Source organism: Schistocerca gregaria, chromosome 1 (genome assembly GCF_023897955.1).
Source record: "Schistocerca gregaria isolate iqSchGreg1 chromosome 1, iqSchGreg1.2, whole genome shotgun sequence".
NCBI lineage: Eukaryota > Metazoa > Arthropoda > Insecta > Orthoptera > Acrididae > Schistocerca > Schistocerca gregaria.
The window spans coordinates 622,321,773-622,342,914 of record NC_064920.1 but is presented as its reverse complement, the minus strand read 5'-3'; the positions used below and the strand labels follow the sequence as shown (position 1 = coordinate 622,342,914).

At 45.8% G+C, this 21,142-nt stretch overlaps 1 protein-coding gene and 2 non-coding genes across 3 annotated transcripts in view; all 3 read right to left on the bottom strand.

The window, feature by feature from the left end:
- The window catches only part of LOC126359535 (proclotting enzyme-like), a 91,535-nt gene extending 71,181 nt beyond the window's left edge, over window positions 1-20,354 (bottom strand). The window contains exons 1-2 of the mRNA XM_050007638.1: window positions 20,253-20,354; window positions 5,320-5,375 (exon numbers count right to left, since the gene is read on the bottom strand). Coding sequence (XP_049863595.1) covers window positions 5,320-5,375; window positions 20,253-20,304 — 108 coding nt within the window. The 5' untranslated portion in view covers window positions 20,305-20,354. The remainder of the gene's footprint in view (window positions 1-5,319; window positions 5,376-20,252) is intronic.
- On the bottom strand, window positions 197-271 carry Trnal-caa (transfer RNA leucine (anticodon CAA)). The gene has a single exon. It is a non-coding gene; the product is annotated as a tRNA-Leu (tRNA).
- Window positions 1,697-1,770, bottom strand: Trnas-cga (transfer RNA serine (anticodon CGA)). The gene has a single exon. It is a non-coding gene; the product is annotated as a tRNA-Ser (tRNA).
- Window positions 20,355-21,142: the final 788 nt, after the last annotated feature.

Sequence of the window (21,142 nt, the reverse complement as noted above, 5' to 3'; positions counted from 1 at the left end):
TTCTGCCAGTATCCGTCTCCTACCTTCCAAACTTTACAGAAGCTCTTCTGCGAAACTTGCAGAACTAGCACTCCTGAAAGAAAGGATATTGCGGAGACATGGCTTAGCCACAGCCTGGGGGATGTTTCCAGAATGAGATTTTCACTCTGCAGCGGAGTGTGCGCTGATATGAAACTTCCTGGCAGATTAAAACTGTGTGCCCGACCGAGACTCGAACTCGGGACCTTTGCCTTTTGCGGGCAAGTGCTCTACCAACTGAGCTACCGAAGCACGACTCACGTCCGGTACTCACAGCTTTACTTCTGCCAGTATCCGTCTCCTACCTTCCAAACTTTACAGAAGCTCTTCTGCGAAACTTGCAGAACTAGCACTCCTGAAAGAAAGGATATTGCGGAGACATGGCTTAGCCACAGCCTGGGGGATGTTTCCAGAATGAGATTTTCACTCTGCAGCGGAGTGTGCGCTGATATGAAACTTCCTGGCAGATTAAAACTGTGTGCCCGACCGAGACTCGAACTCGGGACCTTTGCCTTTCGCGGGCAAGTGCTCTACCAACTGAGCTACCGAAGCACGACTCACGTCCGGTACTCACAGCTTTACTTCTGCCAGTATCCGTCTCCTACCTTCCAAACTTTACAGAAGCTCTTCTGCGAAACTTGCAGAACTAGCACTCCTGAAAGAAAGGATATTGCGGAGACATGGCTTAGCCACAGCCTGGGGGATGTTTCCAGAATGAGATTTTCACTCTGCAGCGGAGTGTGCGCTGATATGAAACTTCCTGGCAGATTAAAACTGTGTGCCCGACCGAGACTCGAACTCGGGACCTTTGCCTTTCGCGGGCAAGTGCTCTACCAACTGAGCTACCGAAGCACGACTCACGTCCGGTACTCACAGCTTTACTTCTGCCAGTATCCGTCTCCTACCTTCCAAACTTTACAGAAGCTCTTCTGCGAAACTTGCAGAACTAGCACTCCTGAAAGAAAGGATATTGCGGAGACATGGCTTAGCCACAGCCTGGGGGATGTTTCCAGAATGAGATTTTCACTCTGCAGCGGAGTGTGCGCTGATATGAAACTTCCTGGCAGATTAAAACTGTGTGCCCGACCGAGACTCGAACTCGGGACCTTTGCCTTTCGCGGGCAAGTGCTCTACCAACTGAGCTACCGAAGCACGACTCACGTCCGGTACTCACAGCTTTACTTCTGCCAGTATCCGTCTCCTACCTTCCAAACTTTACAGAAGCTCTTCTGCGAAACTTGCAGAACTAGCACTCCTGAAAGAAAGGATATTGCGGAGACATGGCTTAGCCACAGCCTGGGGGATGTTTCCAGAATGAGATTTTCACTCTGCAGCGGAGTGTGCGCTGATATGAAACTTCCTGGCAGATTAAAACTGTGTGCCCGACCGAGACTCGAACTCGGGACCTTTGCCTTTCGCGGGCAAGTGCTCTACCAACTGAGCTACCGAAGCACGACTCACGTCCGGTACTCACAGCTTTACTTCTGCCAGTATCCGTCTCCTACCTTCCAAACTTTACAGAAGCTCTTCTGCGAAACTTGCAGAACTAGCACTCCTGAAAGAAAGGATATTGCGGAGACATGGCTTAGCCACAGCCTGGGGGATGTTTCCAGAATGAGATTTTCACTCTGCAGCGGAGTGTGCGCTGATATGAAACTTCCTGGCAGATTAAAACTGTGTGCCCGACCGAGACTCGAACTCGGGACCTTTGCCTTTCGCGGGCAAGTGCTCTACCAACTGAGCTACCGAGCACGACTCACGTCCGGTACTCACAGCTTTACTTCTGCCAGTATCCGTCTCCTACCTTCCAAACTTTACAGAAGCTCTTCTGCGAAACTTGCAGAACTAGCACTCCTGAAAGAAAGGATATTGCGGAGACATGGCTTAGCCACAGCCTGGGGGATGTTTCCAGAATGAGATTTTCACTCTGCAGCGGAGTGTGCGCTGATATGAAACTTCCTGGCAGATTAAAACTGTGTGCCCGACCGAGACTCGAACTCGGGACCTTTGCCTTTCGCGGGCAAGTGCTCTACCAACTGAGCTACCGAAGCACGACTCACGTCCGGTACTCACAGCTTTACTTCTGCCAGTATCCGTCTCCTACCTTCCAAACTCAGTTGGTAGAGCACTTGCCCGCGAAAGGCAAAGGTCCCGAGTTCGAGTCTCGGTCGGGCACACAGTTTTAATCTGCCAGGAAGTTTCATATCAGCGCACACTCCGCTGCAGAGTGAAAATCTCATTCTGGAAACATCCCCCAGGCTGTGGCTAAGCCATGTCTCCGCAATATCCTTTCTTTCAGGAGTGCTAGTTCTGCAAGTTTCGCAGAAGAGCTTCTGTAAAGTTTGGAAGGTAGGAGACGGATACTGGCAGAAGTAAAGCTGTGAGTACCGGACGTGAGTCGTGCTTCGGTAGCTCAGTTGGTAGAGCACTTGCCCGCGAAAGGCAAAGGTCCTGAGTTCGAGTCTCGGTCGGGCACACAGTTTTAATCTGCCAGGAAGTTTCATATCAGCGCACACTCCGCTGCAGAGTGAAAATCTCATTCTGGAAACATCCCCCAGGCTGTGGCTAAGCCATGTCTCCGCAATATCCTTTCTTTCAGGAGTGCTAGTTCTGCAAGTTTCGCAGAAGAGCTTCTGTAAAGTTTGGAAGGTAGGAGACGGATACTGGCAGAAGTAAAGCTGTGAGTACCGGACGTGAGTCGTGCTTCGGTAGCTCAGTTGGTAGAGCACTTGCCCGCGAAAGGCAAAGGTCCCGAGTTCGAGTCTCGGTCGGGCACACAGTTTTAATCTGCCAGGAAGTTTCATATCAGCGCACACTCCGCTGCAGAGTGAAAATCTCATTCTGGAAACATCCCCCAGGCTGTGGCTAAGCCATGTCTCCGCAATATCCTTTCTTTCAGGAGTGCTAGTTCTGCAAGTTTCGCAGAAGAGCTTCTGTAAAGTTTGGAAGGTAGGAGACGGATACTGGCAGAAGTAAAGCTGTGAGTACCGGACGTGAGTCGTGCTTCGGTAGCTCAGTTGGTAGAGCACTTGCCCGCGAAAGGCAAAGGTCCCGAGTTCGAGTCTCGGTCGGGCACACAGTTTTAATCTGCCAGGAAGTTTCATATCAGCGCACACTCCGCTGCAGAGTGAAAATCTCATTCTGGAAACATCCCCCAGGCTGTGGCTAAGCCATGTCTCCGCAATATCCTTTCTTTCAGGAGTGCTAGTTCTGCAAGTTTCGCAGAAGAGCTTCTGTAAAGTTTGGAAGGTAGGAGACGGATACTGGCAGAAGTAAAGCTGTGAGTACCGGACGTGAGTCGTGCTTCGGTAGCTCAGTTGGTAGAGCACTTGCCCGCGAAAGGCAAAGGTCCCGAGTTCGAGTCTCGGTCGGGCACACAGTTTTAATCTGCCAGGAAGTTTCATATCAGCGCACACTCCGCTGCAGAGTGAAAATCTCATTCTGGAAACATCCCCCAGGCTGTGGCTAAGCCATGTCTCCGCAATATCCTTTCTTTCAGGAGTGCTAGTTCTGCAAGTTTCGCAGAAGAGCTTCTGTAAAGTTTGGAAGGTAGGAGACGGATACTGGCAGAAGTAAAGCTGTGAGTACCGGACGTGAGTCGTGCTTCGGTAGCTCAGTTGGTAGAGCACTTGCCCGCGAAAGGCAAAGGTCCCGAGTTCGAGTCTCGGTCGGGCACACAGTTTTAATCTGCCAGGAAGTTTCATATCAGCGCACACTCCGCTGCAGAGTGAAAATCTCATTCTGGAAACATCCCCCAGGCTGTGGCTAAGCCATGTCTCCGCAATATCCTTTCTTTCAGGAGTGCTAGTTCTGCAAGTTTCGCAGAAGAGCTTCTGTAAAGTTTGGAAGGTAGGAGACGGATACTGGCAGAAGTAAAGCTGTGAGTACCGGACGTGAGTCGTGCTTCGGTAGCTCAGTTGGTAGAGCACTTGCCCGCGAAAGGCAAAGGTCCCGAGTTCGAGTCTCGGTCGGGCACACAGTTTTAATCTGCCAGGAAGTTTCATATCAGCGCACACTCCGCTGCAGAGTGAAAATCTCATTCTGGAAACATCCCCCAGGCTGTGGCTAAGCCATGTCTCCGCAATATCCTTTCTTTCAGGAGTGCTAGTTCTGCAAGTTTCGCAGAAGAGCTTCTGTAAAGTTTGGAAGGTAGGAGACGGATACTGGCAGAAGTAAAGCTGTGAGTACCGGACGTGAGTCGTGCTTCGGTAGCTCAGTTGGTAGAGCACTTGCCCGCGAAAGGCAAAGGTCCCGAGTTCGAGTCTCGGTCGGGCACACAGTTTTAATCTGCCAGGAAGTTTCATATCAGCGCACACTCCGCTGCAGAGTGAAAATCTCATTCTGGAAACATCCCCCAGGCTGTGGCTAAGCCATGTCTCCGCAATATCCTTTCTTTCAGGAGTGCTAGTTCTGCAAGTTTCGCAGAAGAGCTTCTGTAAAGTTTGGAAGGTAGGAGACGGATACTGGCAGAAGTAAAGCTGTGAGTACCGGACGTGAGTCGTGCTTCGGTAGCTCAGTTGGTAGAGCACTTGCCCGCGAAAGGCAAAGGTCCCGAGTTCGAGTCTCAGTCGGGCACACAGTTTTAATCTGCCAGGAAGTTTCATATCAGCGCACACTCCGCTGCAGAGTGAAAATCTCATTCTGGAAACATCCCCCAGGCTGTGGCTAAGCCATGTCTCCGCAATATCCTTTCTTTCAGGAGTGCTAGTTCTGCAAGTTTCGCAGAAGAGCTTCTGTAAAGTTTGGAAGGTAGGAGACGGATACTGGCAGAAGTAAAGCTGTGAGTACCGGACGTGAGTCGTGCTTCGGTAGCTCAGTTGGTAGAGCACTTGCCCGCGAAAGGCAAAGGTCCCGAGTTCGAGTCTCGGTCGGGCACACAGTTTTAATCTGCCAGGAAGTTTCATATCAGCGCACACTCCGCTGCAGAGTGAAAATCTCATTCTGGAAACATCCCCCAGGCTGTGGCTAAGCCATGTCTCCGCAATATCCTTTCTTTCAGGAGTGCTAGTTCTGCAAGTTTCGCAGAAGAGCTTCTGTAAAGTTTGGAAGGTAGGAGACGGATACTGGCAGAAGTAAAGCTGTGAGTACCGGACGTGAGTCGTGCTTCGGTAGCTCAGTTGGTAGAGCACTTGCCCGCGAAAGGCAAAGGTCCCGAGTTCGAGTCTCGGTCGGGCACACAGTTTTAATCTGCCAGGAAGTTTCAAGCTTACTACTAACTGAAGCTCTTCACAAGCTCAGTAGCTCTTACTAACAGGCGATGATTCTAGGATAAGTATGTCAATATTTATAGCTGAACCTTACCAGTGTTGTCGTGTCATTCTTCTCTTGTGGAGAAGCAACTGGCACCAGTGCAAATACTGCAACATGAGAAAAGCAAAGGGAAATTTGGTTCAATAACAATGACCATTACTAACCGTTTATGAAATGATACAGAAAGCAAAAGATGAGTCTTATAAAACATAGTTAAAACTCACAGGGCAAGCAAAATAGAGAGGGTGAAGTGTTCGAAAACACACTTACCTTGTTAATGCGAAGTGCCCTAAAAAAAGCGCATCTTTCCGGTAACAGTAACTACAACATAATAAAAAGAAAAACCGCGAATGCACAGAGTAAAGCTCTCCTCCAATGACCACTGGCCCGCAACTCATACCCCAGCGGAGACCGCGCAGTATTATGTAGTATTCCACACACACGGCCCCTTTCGCACAAAATAGTAAACCTAGTTTCCTAGAATAACTTTAAAATCAGTTTTTCTACTAGTAATAAAGTTCAGTCAAAAAGCTATCCATGATGCAAATCTTGTATATGCTCCCCACAGAAAATCTGGAATGCACAGTATAAAATATGACTAAAAAGTGTTCTACTTTATTCAGACAGGTGTAAGCTTTGAGACAAGATAGACAGAACCCAATGACACTTTACGTCTCGATAAACTAAATAAACATGCATTCGCAGTTCATATTGCTGAATAGCATCACTCAGTTACAAACAGGAATGTCTTACACCTAGCAGTTGAGTGAAGCATTAAGATTCCAATAGATAGATGCCCACACACGAAAAACATTGTCCCTAACCAAATTATCAATGAGAAGACTGATTTGATAAACATTACTTTCCTAAAAAAACTACCACAAATTGCTCACATTTCTCAAGCAGTCTGCAGATCGAGTTACAATTCTTAAAAAGTTGTGTAGCGATATCTCCTATATATTTACTCATATTGATAAAAAGTATGTAGACATTTTATTGGCTCTACCATTCCGTCAATTGCAGTTCTGACGACCCATTATCACTTGACAAAACAGAATCCAGATGAATGGAATACAGGTAGCATATGAGACTGTGATTTGCTTACAGAAAGGTGGTGGTGTGATATTTTTTTGTATTTACTTATATATCGATTTCCACGGGAAAATGTCACCAGAACTACGTGCTCAAAGAACATTTCAATGTATAGTTTACAGAACGCTGATAAGAAAATTTGTAAACAAAGTAAGTGAAGAATCAGAAAACACAAAAAATTGAGAGAGTATACGAATATTAATAAATAATAAACATGAATAAATAATTAGTTACAGAGAAAAATTCTCAACTACTCTGAAGCCAACTTGGATATGAATACTTGATTTTTATCGTTCAGTTTTCTCAGTTCTGCTGGTAACCTAGTGAAAATGAAACCTGCTGTATAGTGCACACCTTGCTGTACAAAGCTTTTAGGAAGTGTTATCCAAGTGTATATCGTTTCTCCATCAACTTTTCACTGAATGAATGTTGTAGTTTCTTTTTAATGACATAATATTGACAACAACCGATTTCACCGGGTAACATGCAAGGTTAGCGTTTAGAAAGCCCCGAAGCGATGTAGATGTCGCTGGGACAAGTAATTTAATATAAGAGACAAAGGATCGCAAATGTCGGAAAATACCCCAAAATTTGATGAGAAATGTTGAACATGTGGAGTCATCATATGACATACCTCACCGCGCGGGCATCGGTTGGGCTTGGTCGTGAAGGGATAATTGAGCGATACAATACTTGCATTCGAGTAAACGGTGCCCATTTCGAAAACCTTTGTAGATGTTACCTGTTGTAAATGTAGAAGTAACAAAATTGCTGTTCTCGCTGTAACCGAATAAATGTTGTTCTTATTTTGTGTTTCTATCTCTTTGTCCCTTCTTTTTTTGTTTGCAGACATTATTTAATAAAGAAAACATAGGTTATTTTCTGGTAATGATGGAATTCGGAAGCTTATACCCATGCACTTGTAAAGCAACGGTAGACTTTTGTTGTACTGTACTTCATAATAAGCCAGCGGAGATAGCGAGTTCGGTAAATAATAATCCCTACATCAATGAAAACACGTAATTGCCTAATGCAATGAAAAAATTTCTGCCTGCCAGACGCATGACTCGAATTCTAAGCCCCAGCTAAATCGCACATTTAGGCCTGGAGCCACATCGACGTGATTACTTCACTAGGGTTGGGATGATAATGTGCGACAGACCGTTACGCTCAACCGCTGCACGAGCGGCGAGATGTGTCATCTGGTGACGTCACGTGTTCAACATTTGTCATCTACTTTTCCGGTATTTCCCGAAATTTGCGAACCCATGTGTCTTTGTATTAAATTAAGTGTCTCAGCATCATTTACGTCGCTTCGGAGGTTTTTGAAAGTGAATAAGAATCGTGCTGTATGTACTAGGATGCTGAGTCAGAATTCCCAGATACTTGAATAATAATCTACATGCAGATCATTCTGGCGGCCGTTTCTTCGGCTGATAATATTCTTTGCGAGTGCACTGAGTTGCTCCAAAATATCTACATCCGTATAACAACTCTGCAGTCCACACTCAATTACTTGGCACTTTCCGACTATTTCTCGAACAGCAAATGGAAAAAAATAACCCAGATCTTTCCAATCAATTTCTTTTATTGGGACGTTTATTTCCACCTATGTAGGTAGGAGTCAACAAAATACACTCCTGGAAATTGAAATAAGAACACAGTCAATTCATTGTCCCAGGAAGGGGAAACTTTATTGACACATTCCTGGGGTCAGATACATCACATGATCACACTGACAGAACCACAGGCACATAGACACAGGCAACAGAGCATGCACAATGTCGGCACTAGTACAGTGTATATCCACCTTTCGCAGCAATGCAGGCTGCTATTCTCCCATGGAGACGATCGTAGAGATGCTGGATGTAGTCCTGTGGAACGGCTTGCCATGCCATTTCCACCTGGCGCCTCAGTTGGACCAGCGTTAGTGCTGGACATGCAGACCGCGTGAGACGACACTTCATCCAGTCCCAAACATGCTCAATGGGGGACAGATCCGGAGATCTTGCTGGCCAGGGTAGTTGACTTACACCTTCTAGAGCACGTTGGGTGGCACGGGATACATGCGGACGTGCATTGTCCTGTTGGAACAGCAAGTTCCCTTGCCGGTCTAGGAATGGTAGAACGATGGGTTCGATGACGGTTTGGATGTACCGTGCACTATTCAGTGTCCCCTGGACGATCACCAGAGGTGTACGGCCAGTGTAGGAGATCGCTCCCCACACCATGATGCCGGGTGTTGGCCCTGTGCGCCTCGGCCGTATGCAGTCATGATTGTGGCGCTCACCTGCACGGCGCCAAACACGCATACGACCATCATTGGCACCAAGGCAGAAGCGACTCTCATCGCTGAAGACGACACGTCTCCATTTGTCCCTCCATTCACGCCTGTCGCGACACCACTGGAGGCGGGCTGCACGATGTTGGGGCGTGAGCGGAAGATGGCCTAACGGTGTGCGGGACCGTAGCCCAGCTTCATGGAGACGGTTGCGAATGGTCCTCGCCGATACCCCAGGAGCAACAGTGTCCCTAATTTGCTGGGAAGTGGCGGTGCGGTCCCCTACGGCACTGCGTAGGATCCTACGGTCTTGGCGTGCACCCGTGCGTCGCTGCAGTCCGGTCCCAGGTCGACGGGCACGTGCACCTTCCGCCGCCCACTGGCGACAACATCGATGTACTGTGGAGACCTCACGCCCCACGTGTTGAGCAATTCGGCGGTACGTCCACCCGGCCTCCCGCATGCTCACTATACGCCCTCGCTCAAAGTCCGTCAACTGCACATACGGTTCACGTCCACGCTGTCGCGGCATGCTACCAATGTTAAAGACTGCGATGGAGCTCCGTATGCCATGGCAAACTGGCTGACACTGACGGCGGCGGTGCACAAATGCTGCGCAGCTAGCGCCATTCGACGGCCAACACCGCGGTTCCTGGTGTGTCCGCTGTGGCGTGCGTGTGATCATTGCTTGTACAGCCCTCTCGCAGTGTCCGGAGCAAGTATGGTGGGTCTGACACACCGGTGTCAATGTGTTCTTTTTTCCATTTCCAGGAGTGTATTTTCATGATCATGACAAACAAATCCGCCACACTTCGTAATAAATTCGCGAACGCGAATACTTTGTTTCAGCTGTTTAGGTGACCCATGAAAATTTGTGCCGGTCCTGGACTCGAACCCATTTTTCTCGCTTATCGCCTTAACTATTGTGCTATAGACGATAACATCGTGTGTCTAGATTCTTCATTGTCTCATTATCACTTTGGCGGGAATACAGAGCAAAGCTTAGAGAATTCTGTGATGAATTTGCGAGACTATGCTAGAGGGATGTAGACAATGTGAGACATGGAAGTTTGGAAGGGTCCGGGAGGCGTGCAACAATAGCGTAATGGTTAAGGAGTCCGCTCGCGATGAGAGGGAAATCTGTGTTCGCATTCCTGGCCGGCACAAATTTTCATACGTCACCATTTTGTAGTACATTTATACCTAACACAGCTGAAGCCAAGTTACTCGCATTCAGCAAATTCATTTCGAAGTAATTTCGGACGGCTGTCTATCGTGAACAACGCCATACCATCCGGACATGCAAGTAAAATCCGTCACAGTTGTAAGATGCTGTTATTGACCAAAGCCTTTACACGACAGTAGTCACACCCATGCTCAAGCAACTATGTACTACTACTACTACTACTACTACTACTACTACTGCAGCTACTAATACTACTCGTAATAGGCAAATATCTACCGTACGCTGACTTTCATAGATGTTTGCCTACTAGTTGTGTGGTTATGGACGTGACGTCCAGATTTCAAATACACATCATGATGCAGCTAAGACGCCGAAACCATGGCAGTGTATAGCGACTTCTGTCGTGGAAGACTTCGGTCAATAAAAGTACATTCCTGGAAATGGAAAAAAGAACACATTGACAGCGGTGTGTCAGACCCACCATACTTGCTCCGGACACTGCGAGAGGGCTGTACAAGCAATGATCACACGCACGGCACAGCGGACACACCAGGAACCGCGGTGTTGGCCGTCGAATGGCGCTAGCTGCGCAGCATTTGTGCACCGCCGCCGTCAGTGTCAGCCAGTTTGCCGTGGCATACGGAGCTCCATCGCAGTCTTTAACACTGGTAGCATGCCGCGACAGCGTGGACGTGAACCGTATGTGCAGTTGACGGACTTTGAGCGAGGGCGTATAGTGGGCATGCGGGAGGCCGGGTGGACGTACCGCCGAATTGCTCAACACGTGGGGCGTGAGGTCTCCACAGTACATCGATGTTGTCGCCAGTGGTCGGCGGAAGGTGCACGTGCCCGTCGACCTGGGACCGGACCGCAGCGACGCACGGATGCACGCCAAGACAGAAGGATCCTACGCAGTGCCGTAGGGGACCGCACCGCCACTTCCCAGCAAATTAGGGACACTGTTGCTCCTGGGGTATCGGCGAGGACCATTCGCAACCGTCTCCATGAAGCTGGGCTACGGTCGCGCACACCGTTACACGTCTTCCGCTCACGCCCCAACATCGTGCAGCCCGCCTCCAGTGGTGTCGCGACAGGCGTGAATGGAGGGACGAATGGAGACGTGTCGTCTTCAGCGATGAGAGTCGCTTCTGCCTTGGTGCCAATGATGGACGTATGCGTGTTTGGCGCCGTGCAGGTGAGCGCCACAATCATACCTCCATACGACCGAGGCACACAGGGCCAACACCCGGCACCAAGGTGTGGGGAGCGATCTCCTACACTGGCCGTATACCTCTGGTGATCGTCCAGGGGACACTGAATAGTGCACGGTACATCCAAACCGTCATCGAGCCCATCGTTCTACCATTCCTAGACCGGCAAGGGAACTTGCTGTTCCAACAGGACAATGCACGTCCGCATGTATCCCGTGCCACCCAACGTGCTCTAGAAGGTGTAAGTCAACTACCCTGGCCAGCAAGATCTCCGGATCTGTCCCCCATTGAGCATGTTTGGGACTGGATGAAGTGTCGTCTCACGCGGTCTGCACGTCCAGCACTAACGCTGGTCCAACTGAGGCGCCAGGTGGAAATGGCATGGCAAGCCGTTCCACAGGACTACATCCAGCATCTCTACGATCGTCTCCATGGGAGAATAGCAGCCTGCATTGCTGCGAAAGGTGGATATACACTGTACTAGTGCCGACATTGTGCATGCTCTGTTGCCTGTGTCTATGTGCCTGTGGTTTTGTCAGTGTGATCATGCGATGTATCTGACCCCAGGAATGTGTCAATAAAGTTTCCCCTTCCTGGGACAATGAATTCACGGTGTTCTTATTTCAATTTCCAGGAGTGTATTTTCCTACTGTGGCGGATTTGTTTACCATGAACATGTTACTAAACAGTTGTGGATGTCCAGCCAACAAAAATTAAGTCATAATTTTTTTTTTCGACAAAGGACTGAAATTTTGTGAAAAGATGTCACCGCAATGAGAATTTTGTTTGTTTTAGTGATTGGCGACCTCACTTCCGTACCGTTTGCGTATCACTGTCTCCCTTGTTTCGTTGTTGTTGTTGTTGTCTTCAGTCCTGAGACTGGTTTGATGCAACTCTCCATGCTACTCTATCCTGTGCAAGCTGCTTCATCTCCCAGTACCTACTGCAACCTACATCCTTCTGAATGTGCTTAGTGTACTCATCTCTCGGTCTCCCTCTACGATTTTTACCCTCCACGCTGCCCTCCAATGCTAAATTTGTGATCCCTTGATGCCTCAAAAAAAGGCCTACCAACCGATCCCTTCTTCTAGTCAAGTTGTGCCACAAACTTCTCTTCTCCCCAATCCTATTCAATACCTCCTCATTAGTTACGTGATCTATCCACCTTATCTTCAGTATTCTTCTGTAGCACCACATTTCGAAAGCTTCTATTCTCTTCTTGTCCAAACTAGTTATCGTCCATGTTTCACTTCCATACATGGCTACACTCCAAACAAATACTTTCAGAAACGACTTCCTAATACATAAATCTATATTCGATGTTAACAAATTTCTCTTCTTCAGAAACGCTTTCCTTGCCATTGCCAGTCTACATTTTATATCCTCTCTACTTCGACCATCATCAGTTATTTTTCTTCCTAAATAGCAAGACTCCTTTACTACTTTAAGTGTCTCATTTCCTAATCTAATTCCCTCAGCATCACCCGATTTAATTTGACAACATTCCATTATCCTCGTTTTGCTTTTGTTAATGTTCATCTTATATCCTCCTTTCAAGACACTGTCCATTCCGTTCAACTGCTCTTCCAAGTCCTTTGCCGTCTCTGACAGAATTACAATGTCATCGGCGAACCTCAAAGTTTTTACTTCGTCTCCATGAATTTTAATACCTACTCCAAATTTTTCTTTTGTTTCCTTTACTGCTTGCTCAATATACAGATTGAATAACATCGGGGAGAGGCAACAACCCTGTCTCACTCCTTTCCCAACCACTGCTTCCCTTTCATGCCCCTCGACTCTTATTACTGCCATCTGGTTTCTGTACAAATTATAAATAGCCTTTCGCTCCCTGTATTTTACCCCTGCCACCTTTAGAATTTGAAAAAGAGTATTCCAGTCAACATTGTCAAAAACATTCTCTAAGTCTACAAATGCTAGAAACGTAGGTTTGCCTTTTCTTAATCTTTCTTCTAAGATAAGTCGTAAGGTCAGTATTGCCCCTTGTTTCGTGATAAAAATATAATACCGTACGAGATAATACAGTAAAAGTAAACAAAGAAAATTAGTCTTGTATTTCAGTCTGAGGCACAGTGCAGATCATTCTTAACGAGAAGATAGCAGCATTCAGTGTCTGCACGAGATCTTGAACGTGATACTTTACATTTACCGTCAGTCCTGATAATTTATAGTGGTTGACTTCGCTGACTGTTAGAACCTTCTTGGGAAAATAAAACTCAGAAACTGTACGCGGTGTGATCGAAAAGTAAAGAGAATTTTTTAATTTCGCTGGCTTTTTACATTCGATTTTCAATTTTTTTATCTTGTTTGTACATATCTGATGTCTGTTTGCATTTTCAGCTATTTTTGATAATTAGTTTATCGTCTTAAAGGTTGTAAGTGTTTTTGAGCGCTCGACGAATATTTTACTTTCGAAAAAGATGAATTAAACAACTTTGCATTACGATCCAGAACTTCTAAAGGAGATTATAACAGCTGACTAAACATGGGTATATGGGTATGACGTCGAAACCAAGGCTCAATTGTCCCAATGGAAACTGCGTGACGGCCAAGACCGAAAAAAATCAACAAGTTCGATCACATGTGAAGGTTCAAATGGCTCTGAGCACGAAGAGACTTAACTGCTGAGGTCATCGGTCCCCTAGAACTTAGAACTACTTAAACCTAACTAACCTAAGGACATCACACACATCCATGCCCGAGACAGGGTTCGAAACTGCGACCTTAGCGGTCGTGTGGTTCCAGACTGTAGCGCCTAGAACGGCTCGGCCACCCCGGCCGCCACATGTGAAGGTTGTTCTCACCGTTTGATTCAGCTACAGTGGGATAGAGCACCACGAGTCCCCGCCTTGTGACCGTACGGCCAATAAGGAGTACTGCCTCTAGGTTATGCGCTGTTGGCGTACAGCAATTCGAAGAAACCAGTCATGTAAATTGCATCACGAAAATACTCCCGCTCTCACCACAATGCTTTTTCATGATTTTTGGCAAAAAAATCCGTTATGTTGTCCCAGCAACCGTATTCCCTGAGATTTCTTTCTATTCCCGAGCCTGAAGAGAACAATGAAAGGACGTCGTTTTGCGACCACTGATGAGATAAGAACGGCATCGTTGAAGGGGCTGAATACCATAACTAAAAGTGAGTTCCAGAAGCGCTTCCAATATTGAAAAAAGCGTTAGCACAAGTCTATTATATCTTAAGTGGATTGCTTTGAAGGGGATAAAGTTAATGACAATGAATAAGAAAGATTCTGTGAGGAAAAAAAAAATCCCGTTATTTTTTGATCACGCCTCGTATGCAATGTATTTTGTTGTAGGAGAAACATTGAGTCTGACTTTGTGTTATAATTTCATGAACAAAGCACAGCATACATCATGTATTCTTATTGTTTACGGTTCTGGCCTCATTACCCAAGCTACACATCTAAAATATGGTGAGAACGATAGATATCAAACGCGTGTCGGTTGATGCAGGGTGCTGGCTATTATTCTGACCACATTTTTGATGTGTAGATGTCTAATGCGGTCAGAGCCCGCAAACAGACTTCCGGTGTGGGTGCAATCAGCGCGAGGCTCAACACACACGCCTCGCTATCTGGGGACATCCGCGAGCGCCCAGCTGTGGCAGATCCTCGCAGGAAGAGCTGCTGACATGCGCCGCACTCCTCACTCGGTCTGCCCGCTGACGTGGAGAGGCCAATACATGTTCCAAAGCTCAGATACTCTCCAGTGCCATTGTTCCGCACTCGGAGAAAAGAGTACAATTCTTCCAGTCCGCTATTTCATTCACACTGATTTTTATTGTTACTGTCATTGATAATTTGAAAATCTACGCCATAGACTGGGCAATGGATATGACAAAAAGGAATTTGGAGAAAATGGCAACGAAATGAAGCTTCAACAGTTTTCATCAGTTCTGTAGATGGGGAGAGTCACCTGCGTTTGGCTAAAGTACTTGGATGACGAAGTGTAGCTTCAACTAAACTTTCAATTATTAGATGAAGACACCTTGTATACAAATTGACTCAAGTAGCAGATCTTTTACCGAACCATTAACCGAGATATTGTATCGGGATTACATTTACATAATAAAATTTCGTTTCATCTTTTAATCTGTATACCTTTCGTCACAGTTTAAAAATGAAGCTCTGTATTTTAGTTTACATCTGCTGGGTGGGCGAGAAGTCCCCTTGCCCCTGTTATTATGGAGATCGGTAATTAAGTTAGTCCTTACCGATTGTTGGAATTCGTGTTTACATGGTCTCGCAGTCGCAGTCGAGTTTCAATCTGTTGCTGTGGGATATGTGAGCAGTCATAGTTACACTATTGAGGAGCATTTAGTGGCTACTGTGCGGGTGCACGAACAACAACACACATGGCAGGCAATGAGACAAGTTATAGGATCATTCCAGGGGAGATTTAATAAGACTTCACCGCTAAAGGCAACACTTCTGGATTGAAAAGGCGTGCTTTTGCTTTCGACTGTTTAAAGACAGGTTGCGGAGTGTAAGAAAGGAGAAACAGAAGAAATATATGCGGGAATCTCTGTTTCGATTGGACATCTCCTATTAAGTCGACACGTAAAAGTGCCTCACAACTCGGTATACTGAGGACAACTCACAGAACGCATATGGGTGCAGCAAGATACTAAGAGATACTAAGATTTTGCTGTGCATTAGTTCCTAAATAAAAACTTTCCTGGAGGGTGTATATGTCATGATTCATCAGCAACCTTGAAATGTCCACCATGAAGTCCTGGCCTCATCACACCATACCTGCACGTCATTGTGCCGCAAACGAAGAACTGCGCAATGCTGTCGATGATACATCTCGCACTTTCACTTCGGACATGCCGCAGCGCGGCCTATGGCTTCTCGTCATGATCTGCGCGGCTCCGCCCGTCGGAGGTTCGAGTCCTCGCTTGGGCATGGCTGTGTGTGTTGTCCTTAGCGTAAGTTAGATTAAGTAGTGCATAAGCTTAGGGACCGATGACCTCAGCAGTTTGGTCCAATAAGACCTTACCACAAATTTCCAATTTCGCGCATGCCCAAAAATATGCCAAGAAAAATATGCAGGCGTATGGAAATATGTTTACTGTGTGATGGGGAATAAACCGATATACACTTTATACGTATGTAGGTACTTATGCTACAACAAATAAATTAGCATTCGATACTAGGGCTACAGGGACTTCTCGCCCAACTCGTATGTCTTAAAATCGCAAGCCATTTTGCGCGGTGTGGCATACGATGCTTCGGGAGCAATTATCATTCCTCCCCTCTCAGTTTCCATTCGCGGATAGTGCTCGGTAAAATTCCACATGAGCTCGAATCCATCTGTGTTATGGGCTTTCTCACTAAGGAAGGTGTATGTGGGAGGAAGTAAGGTTTCTCTATTCTTGTTGGAATGTACGTTATCGGAATTTCAATAGCAGATCTCTCCGCGAGGGACAAGGGATGTCTTGTAGCGACCCTCACTGAAATTGAATGAGTATCTCACTGACGCCCCCGCGTTTACCGTAGAATCTTAGATGTTATGGTTTATTCAAAAGAGTGTTTTGGTGCTTGATTATCCCTGAATTACTTTTTAGTGGTAATTGCTTCATCTCGAAGAATGTGTCAGAGTAAAGTACCTACTAAATATACACAGGGTTAGACAAAAGTCTGGTACTGGGCATCTGGTATGTGGTGTCTACAGGCTGGGGCACAACTTACAGGAGTTATGTGGAACTACGCGACCGCTACGGTCGCAGGTTCGAATCCTGCCTCGGGCATGGATGTGTGTGATGTCCTTAGGTTAGTTAGGTTTAAGTAGTTCTAAGTTCTAGGGGACTGATGACCATTCCTTCCAATCCAGCACCCTGGCCATCCCGCTCTTCAGACATTACACACCACGATTTTTTTTCTGGGACTATATCAAGGACAGAGTCTTCGTCACACCAGTTGCTGACGTCGACGAACTGAAGGCTAGGATACAAGCTGCTGTGGGTACTGTGACAGAACACATGTTACGAAACACGTGGCGGGAACTGGAATACCGCCTCGACATTCTCCGAGCTACCAAGGGAGCACACATTGAGGTTTACTAACGTAAGTGGTCTTAAAAAAACTAGTAACACTAACTTATGTAATGGCATGAAATGTAATTTCTTATGTCCAACGGTTATTCTGTTATAAGTTTTATAAAAATCAGGGCAAGACTTAGTGCTCACCCTGTCTTATTTTCCGCGGGAAGTGTCATGTATTGCAATTCACGCAGGAGCAATGTGGTTTTCTGGTTTAAGGATTATGCAAAAGAACTGGAAATGAGTTCGCCTCGTCTTATGGTGTGGATTGGGACATTGTCACTATACCTGTTCCGACCATATTTTTGACGGGTACCGGTACGCTAATACGAATTCTTATTTGGACATGTTACAAACGTGTCAATATTTCAGTCTAACGAGGGGTGGACACGACGCTGGGATCACGGATTTACTTCAAATTTCGTACGCCTTTAGTAGGCCATTAAAACAACATAATGTGCAAGTAGAAAGGTGCAATACTCTGGTAATTCCGAGAAAATCGCAAGCGAAGTTTTACGCGTCTGTTATGTAACTGATGTAGCTGTGCGAAACTGCTCGCCAAAAAAAGTAGTTGTGGTCAGGTGGCCAATGGCAAACAGGTCAGCCACTTTCGTTTGCACCGCATCTGCCTCGCTGACACACCCCCCTGTGCTCACTGTGGTGTAGGCGACGCAGACGCTCACCAAGTCTCACGAGGCTCATGGGGCCCGTCGTCTGACATATGGAGGCTCCCGCAGCGTATCTTGACTTTTCTTTCCCGACAGACACCTTCTCAGATCACTTTCCAGACGCTTTTATTCCCACTTGTGATTCTTTATTCTTTACTCCACAGCGAAAACTAACGCTGTGTATGGAATATGCAGCCATACGGTCCGCTACCTTTTCGGCCCCGACAAGACATCAGAAGTGGGTTATTGGATGTACATTAACGATCGAACACTGTGCACGTGCTCGCAACCACGGATACAAGCACTTGTTTTCCAATTTTCTGTGGAGCTCCTTTCATGACCCGCCTTCCAACTTGAACGTCCGAGCAATGAGATGCTGCTGCTTATTTTTCCAGTATGTTGCTCTGAATGTACTAAAAACGGAATCTTCATTAAAGACACGTTTGGATGTCCCGTCAGTCCGAAGGTGCTAGCGACTCGTGGAATTCTGGTACGTAGAATAATTAAAAATAATTTTAAAACATAACTAAATAAATAAAGGGAAAAGTACACAACAAAAAAGAACAAAAACAAAGAAGGAAAAAAATTAAAATAAAATAAACTAAAGAAAAAAAAACAATTTTCATCGCTACTCTGTATGTTCTTCCTCCCTACTTTCTTCCTTTCCTACACCCGTCTTGTAATAGGTTGTTTGGGATGGGCGTAGATAGGCGCCAACGTCTGAGGAGGTACAATTTCTTTTTTTGTTAGGACACAAATGGCGGTGGCTCAAATGTTCAAATGTGTGTGAAATCCTAAGGGACCAAACTGCTGAGATCATCGGCCCCTAGACTTACACACTTTTTAAACCAACTTATACTAAGAACAACGCACACACCCACGCCCGAGGGAGGACTCGAACCTCCGGCGGGAGTGTGGCGGTGGCAAGAAGATTTTTTTTTTTGTATTTCCCCTTTCCAGTCCGGGGGAGAAAAAAGGGGGTAGCGTCTAAAATAATAAATTAAAATTATTTAGTTCAATAAAGGGTTAGTGTTCGTGCATTGCAAGAAAATCATGTTCGAGGCAACGGTTCGAACCCTACTGACACGTTTTATCTAATCCATATTTTTTTCATCACTGATCACATTATTTAATGTTTATGGCATTTGAGAGGTAATGAAATGAAAGAAACCTGCGTGTATTTTCATCAAGTTGTAGTGAATTTCGGATGTTATTTTACTACTTTCTATTTGCAATTTAATTTTCAAGGACGAGGGACAGGCTTTGAAAGCACAATCAAACTTCAATAAATAATTAAGCGAATGACGTTATTCACAATTATTAATATAGTAAGTCGCAATATGCCAGACCACAAGATTAATTTACAGTTACTCGTCGGATGAGCTTTCGACATCACATATTACAGGATGGTATTTGTCATACAGACATGGAAAACACTACAAAAAGTGTAGAAAGTTTGAAGTAAATGTGTGATCCTAACGTCGTGGCCTCCCCTTGTAAGACAAGGGAACTATGGATCATGTGTGGAGCTCCAACACACTTCGCTCTTTAGGACCTTGAGTTCCTTGATGGACTGGCCGTGATTAACCAACATCTACATTTCCATTGAAACGCTCAGAGCGAAGCCAAGACCTTACCACGTTGGACAACTCATTATGCTGAATAATCATGCCCTACGTGCCTCAACGTCGCTACAAGAATAATGATGAACTGCCCTAGGTATATAGTCTATACTGATTCGACCTTAGGTTTTGAGGATTTCTAGGACATAACGTAAGCAGCCCAGTTATAGAACAATTCCCATGAAAAAATGTGATCAAATCAGCAACACTGATACCGGTAGTTTTGCCTTGTTCTATTCATTTATGCTAACATCACCGTTTAGTGATGGTCTGTATGCCTAGAAAAATTCCATCACAGGGAGTAAGGGTAAAAGATGGCAGTTCAACAACTCACCCAATAGACTTTATGAATTCAGCACCTGAGGAGCACAGATTTAGTATTAGTCTCAGAGTGCTTGGAGGTAGATATTTGCGTCGCAGTAGCAATCGGAAACACTGTGCCCCGATTTTTAATTCTATACGAAACTATTAAAATCAGAAACTGCATAAACTTTTCCACTACTTACATGCACAGCAGACTAATATAGACCGCATTTGCGAAAGAAAAACATATTCGCTCGAAAACCAGTCTATGGTTTTTGCAGCCCATCCAAATCAATGTGGGGTGTCAAAAGTGCTTACAGTACGTACCAACGGCTGTAAGCTGAGCTGCGAACCGTAACTCACGTCATCGGAGAGAAGCTACTGGCATCTCTCCAGTTCTAACCAATTCAGACGGTTTAGGGAACAAATAGCAGTACACAGCAATGAAATTGTGAATAATAACATAAGGTATCGTACTTATCCAATAATCACTGACAGAACGGAAAACGCAGCCTCGACATAGTACTTGTGGCCCTTACCCAGCAGCACCGAAGCCAGGAACAACCGATTCCCGCGGCGGCACATCTTCATCTGAGTTCGCGACTTCCGCCTGGCTATCGCTGCCGCCTCTGTGCTCGTAAAAGAATGCCATACAGTGCGGAGTTCTTTGTTTCATTCTGTTATAGTAAACCGTCCCCATTCTTACATTCTTTGACTCGTTTATTCCCTTGTAATGCAATTCTTTGCGTTCCATATTAAGTCTAAACCGCCGATGACAGCCAAGAGCACGTAAGCGTACATATTACCCCCGCCATCTATACAAGTGTTTGTGGCTTCAGTGCTTTGACTGGTTTGATGCGGCCTGCTACGACTTTCCTTCCTGTCCCAATCTAAGAGTAGCACTTAACCCTGCGTCCTCAATTATTTTTTGGATATTTTCCAGTCTCTGTCTTTCCCTACAGTTTTTACAATCTAAGAGTTCCCTACAGTACCATGGAAGCTATTCACTGATGTTTTAACACATGCTCTATCTTTATGATCCTTTTTCATATCAATGTTTTCGATATTTTCCTTTCTTGCCTCAGTTTGCGGAGACCCACCCCATTCTCATCTTATCAGACCAAGTAATTTACAGAATCCTTCTATTGCATCGTACCTCAAGTGCTTCGATTCTCATATTTCCAGGTTTTCCCAAAAGTCCCAAAGTCATTTCCATGTGACGCTGTGCTCCAGACGTGCATTTTCAGAAATTCCTTCTTCAAATTGAGGCCAATGTCCGACACTAGTAGAGAATTTTGACCTGGAATGCCCTCTTTGCCCGTGATAGTATGCTTGTGAAGTCCTCTTGCTTCGAAGTCAGCAAAATTCCTTCACTTCTTTTACTTCGTGGTCCCCGTTTTGATGGTAATTTTATCACTACTCTTGTCTC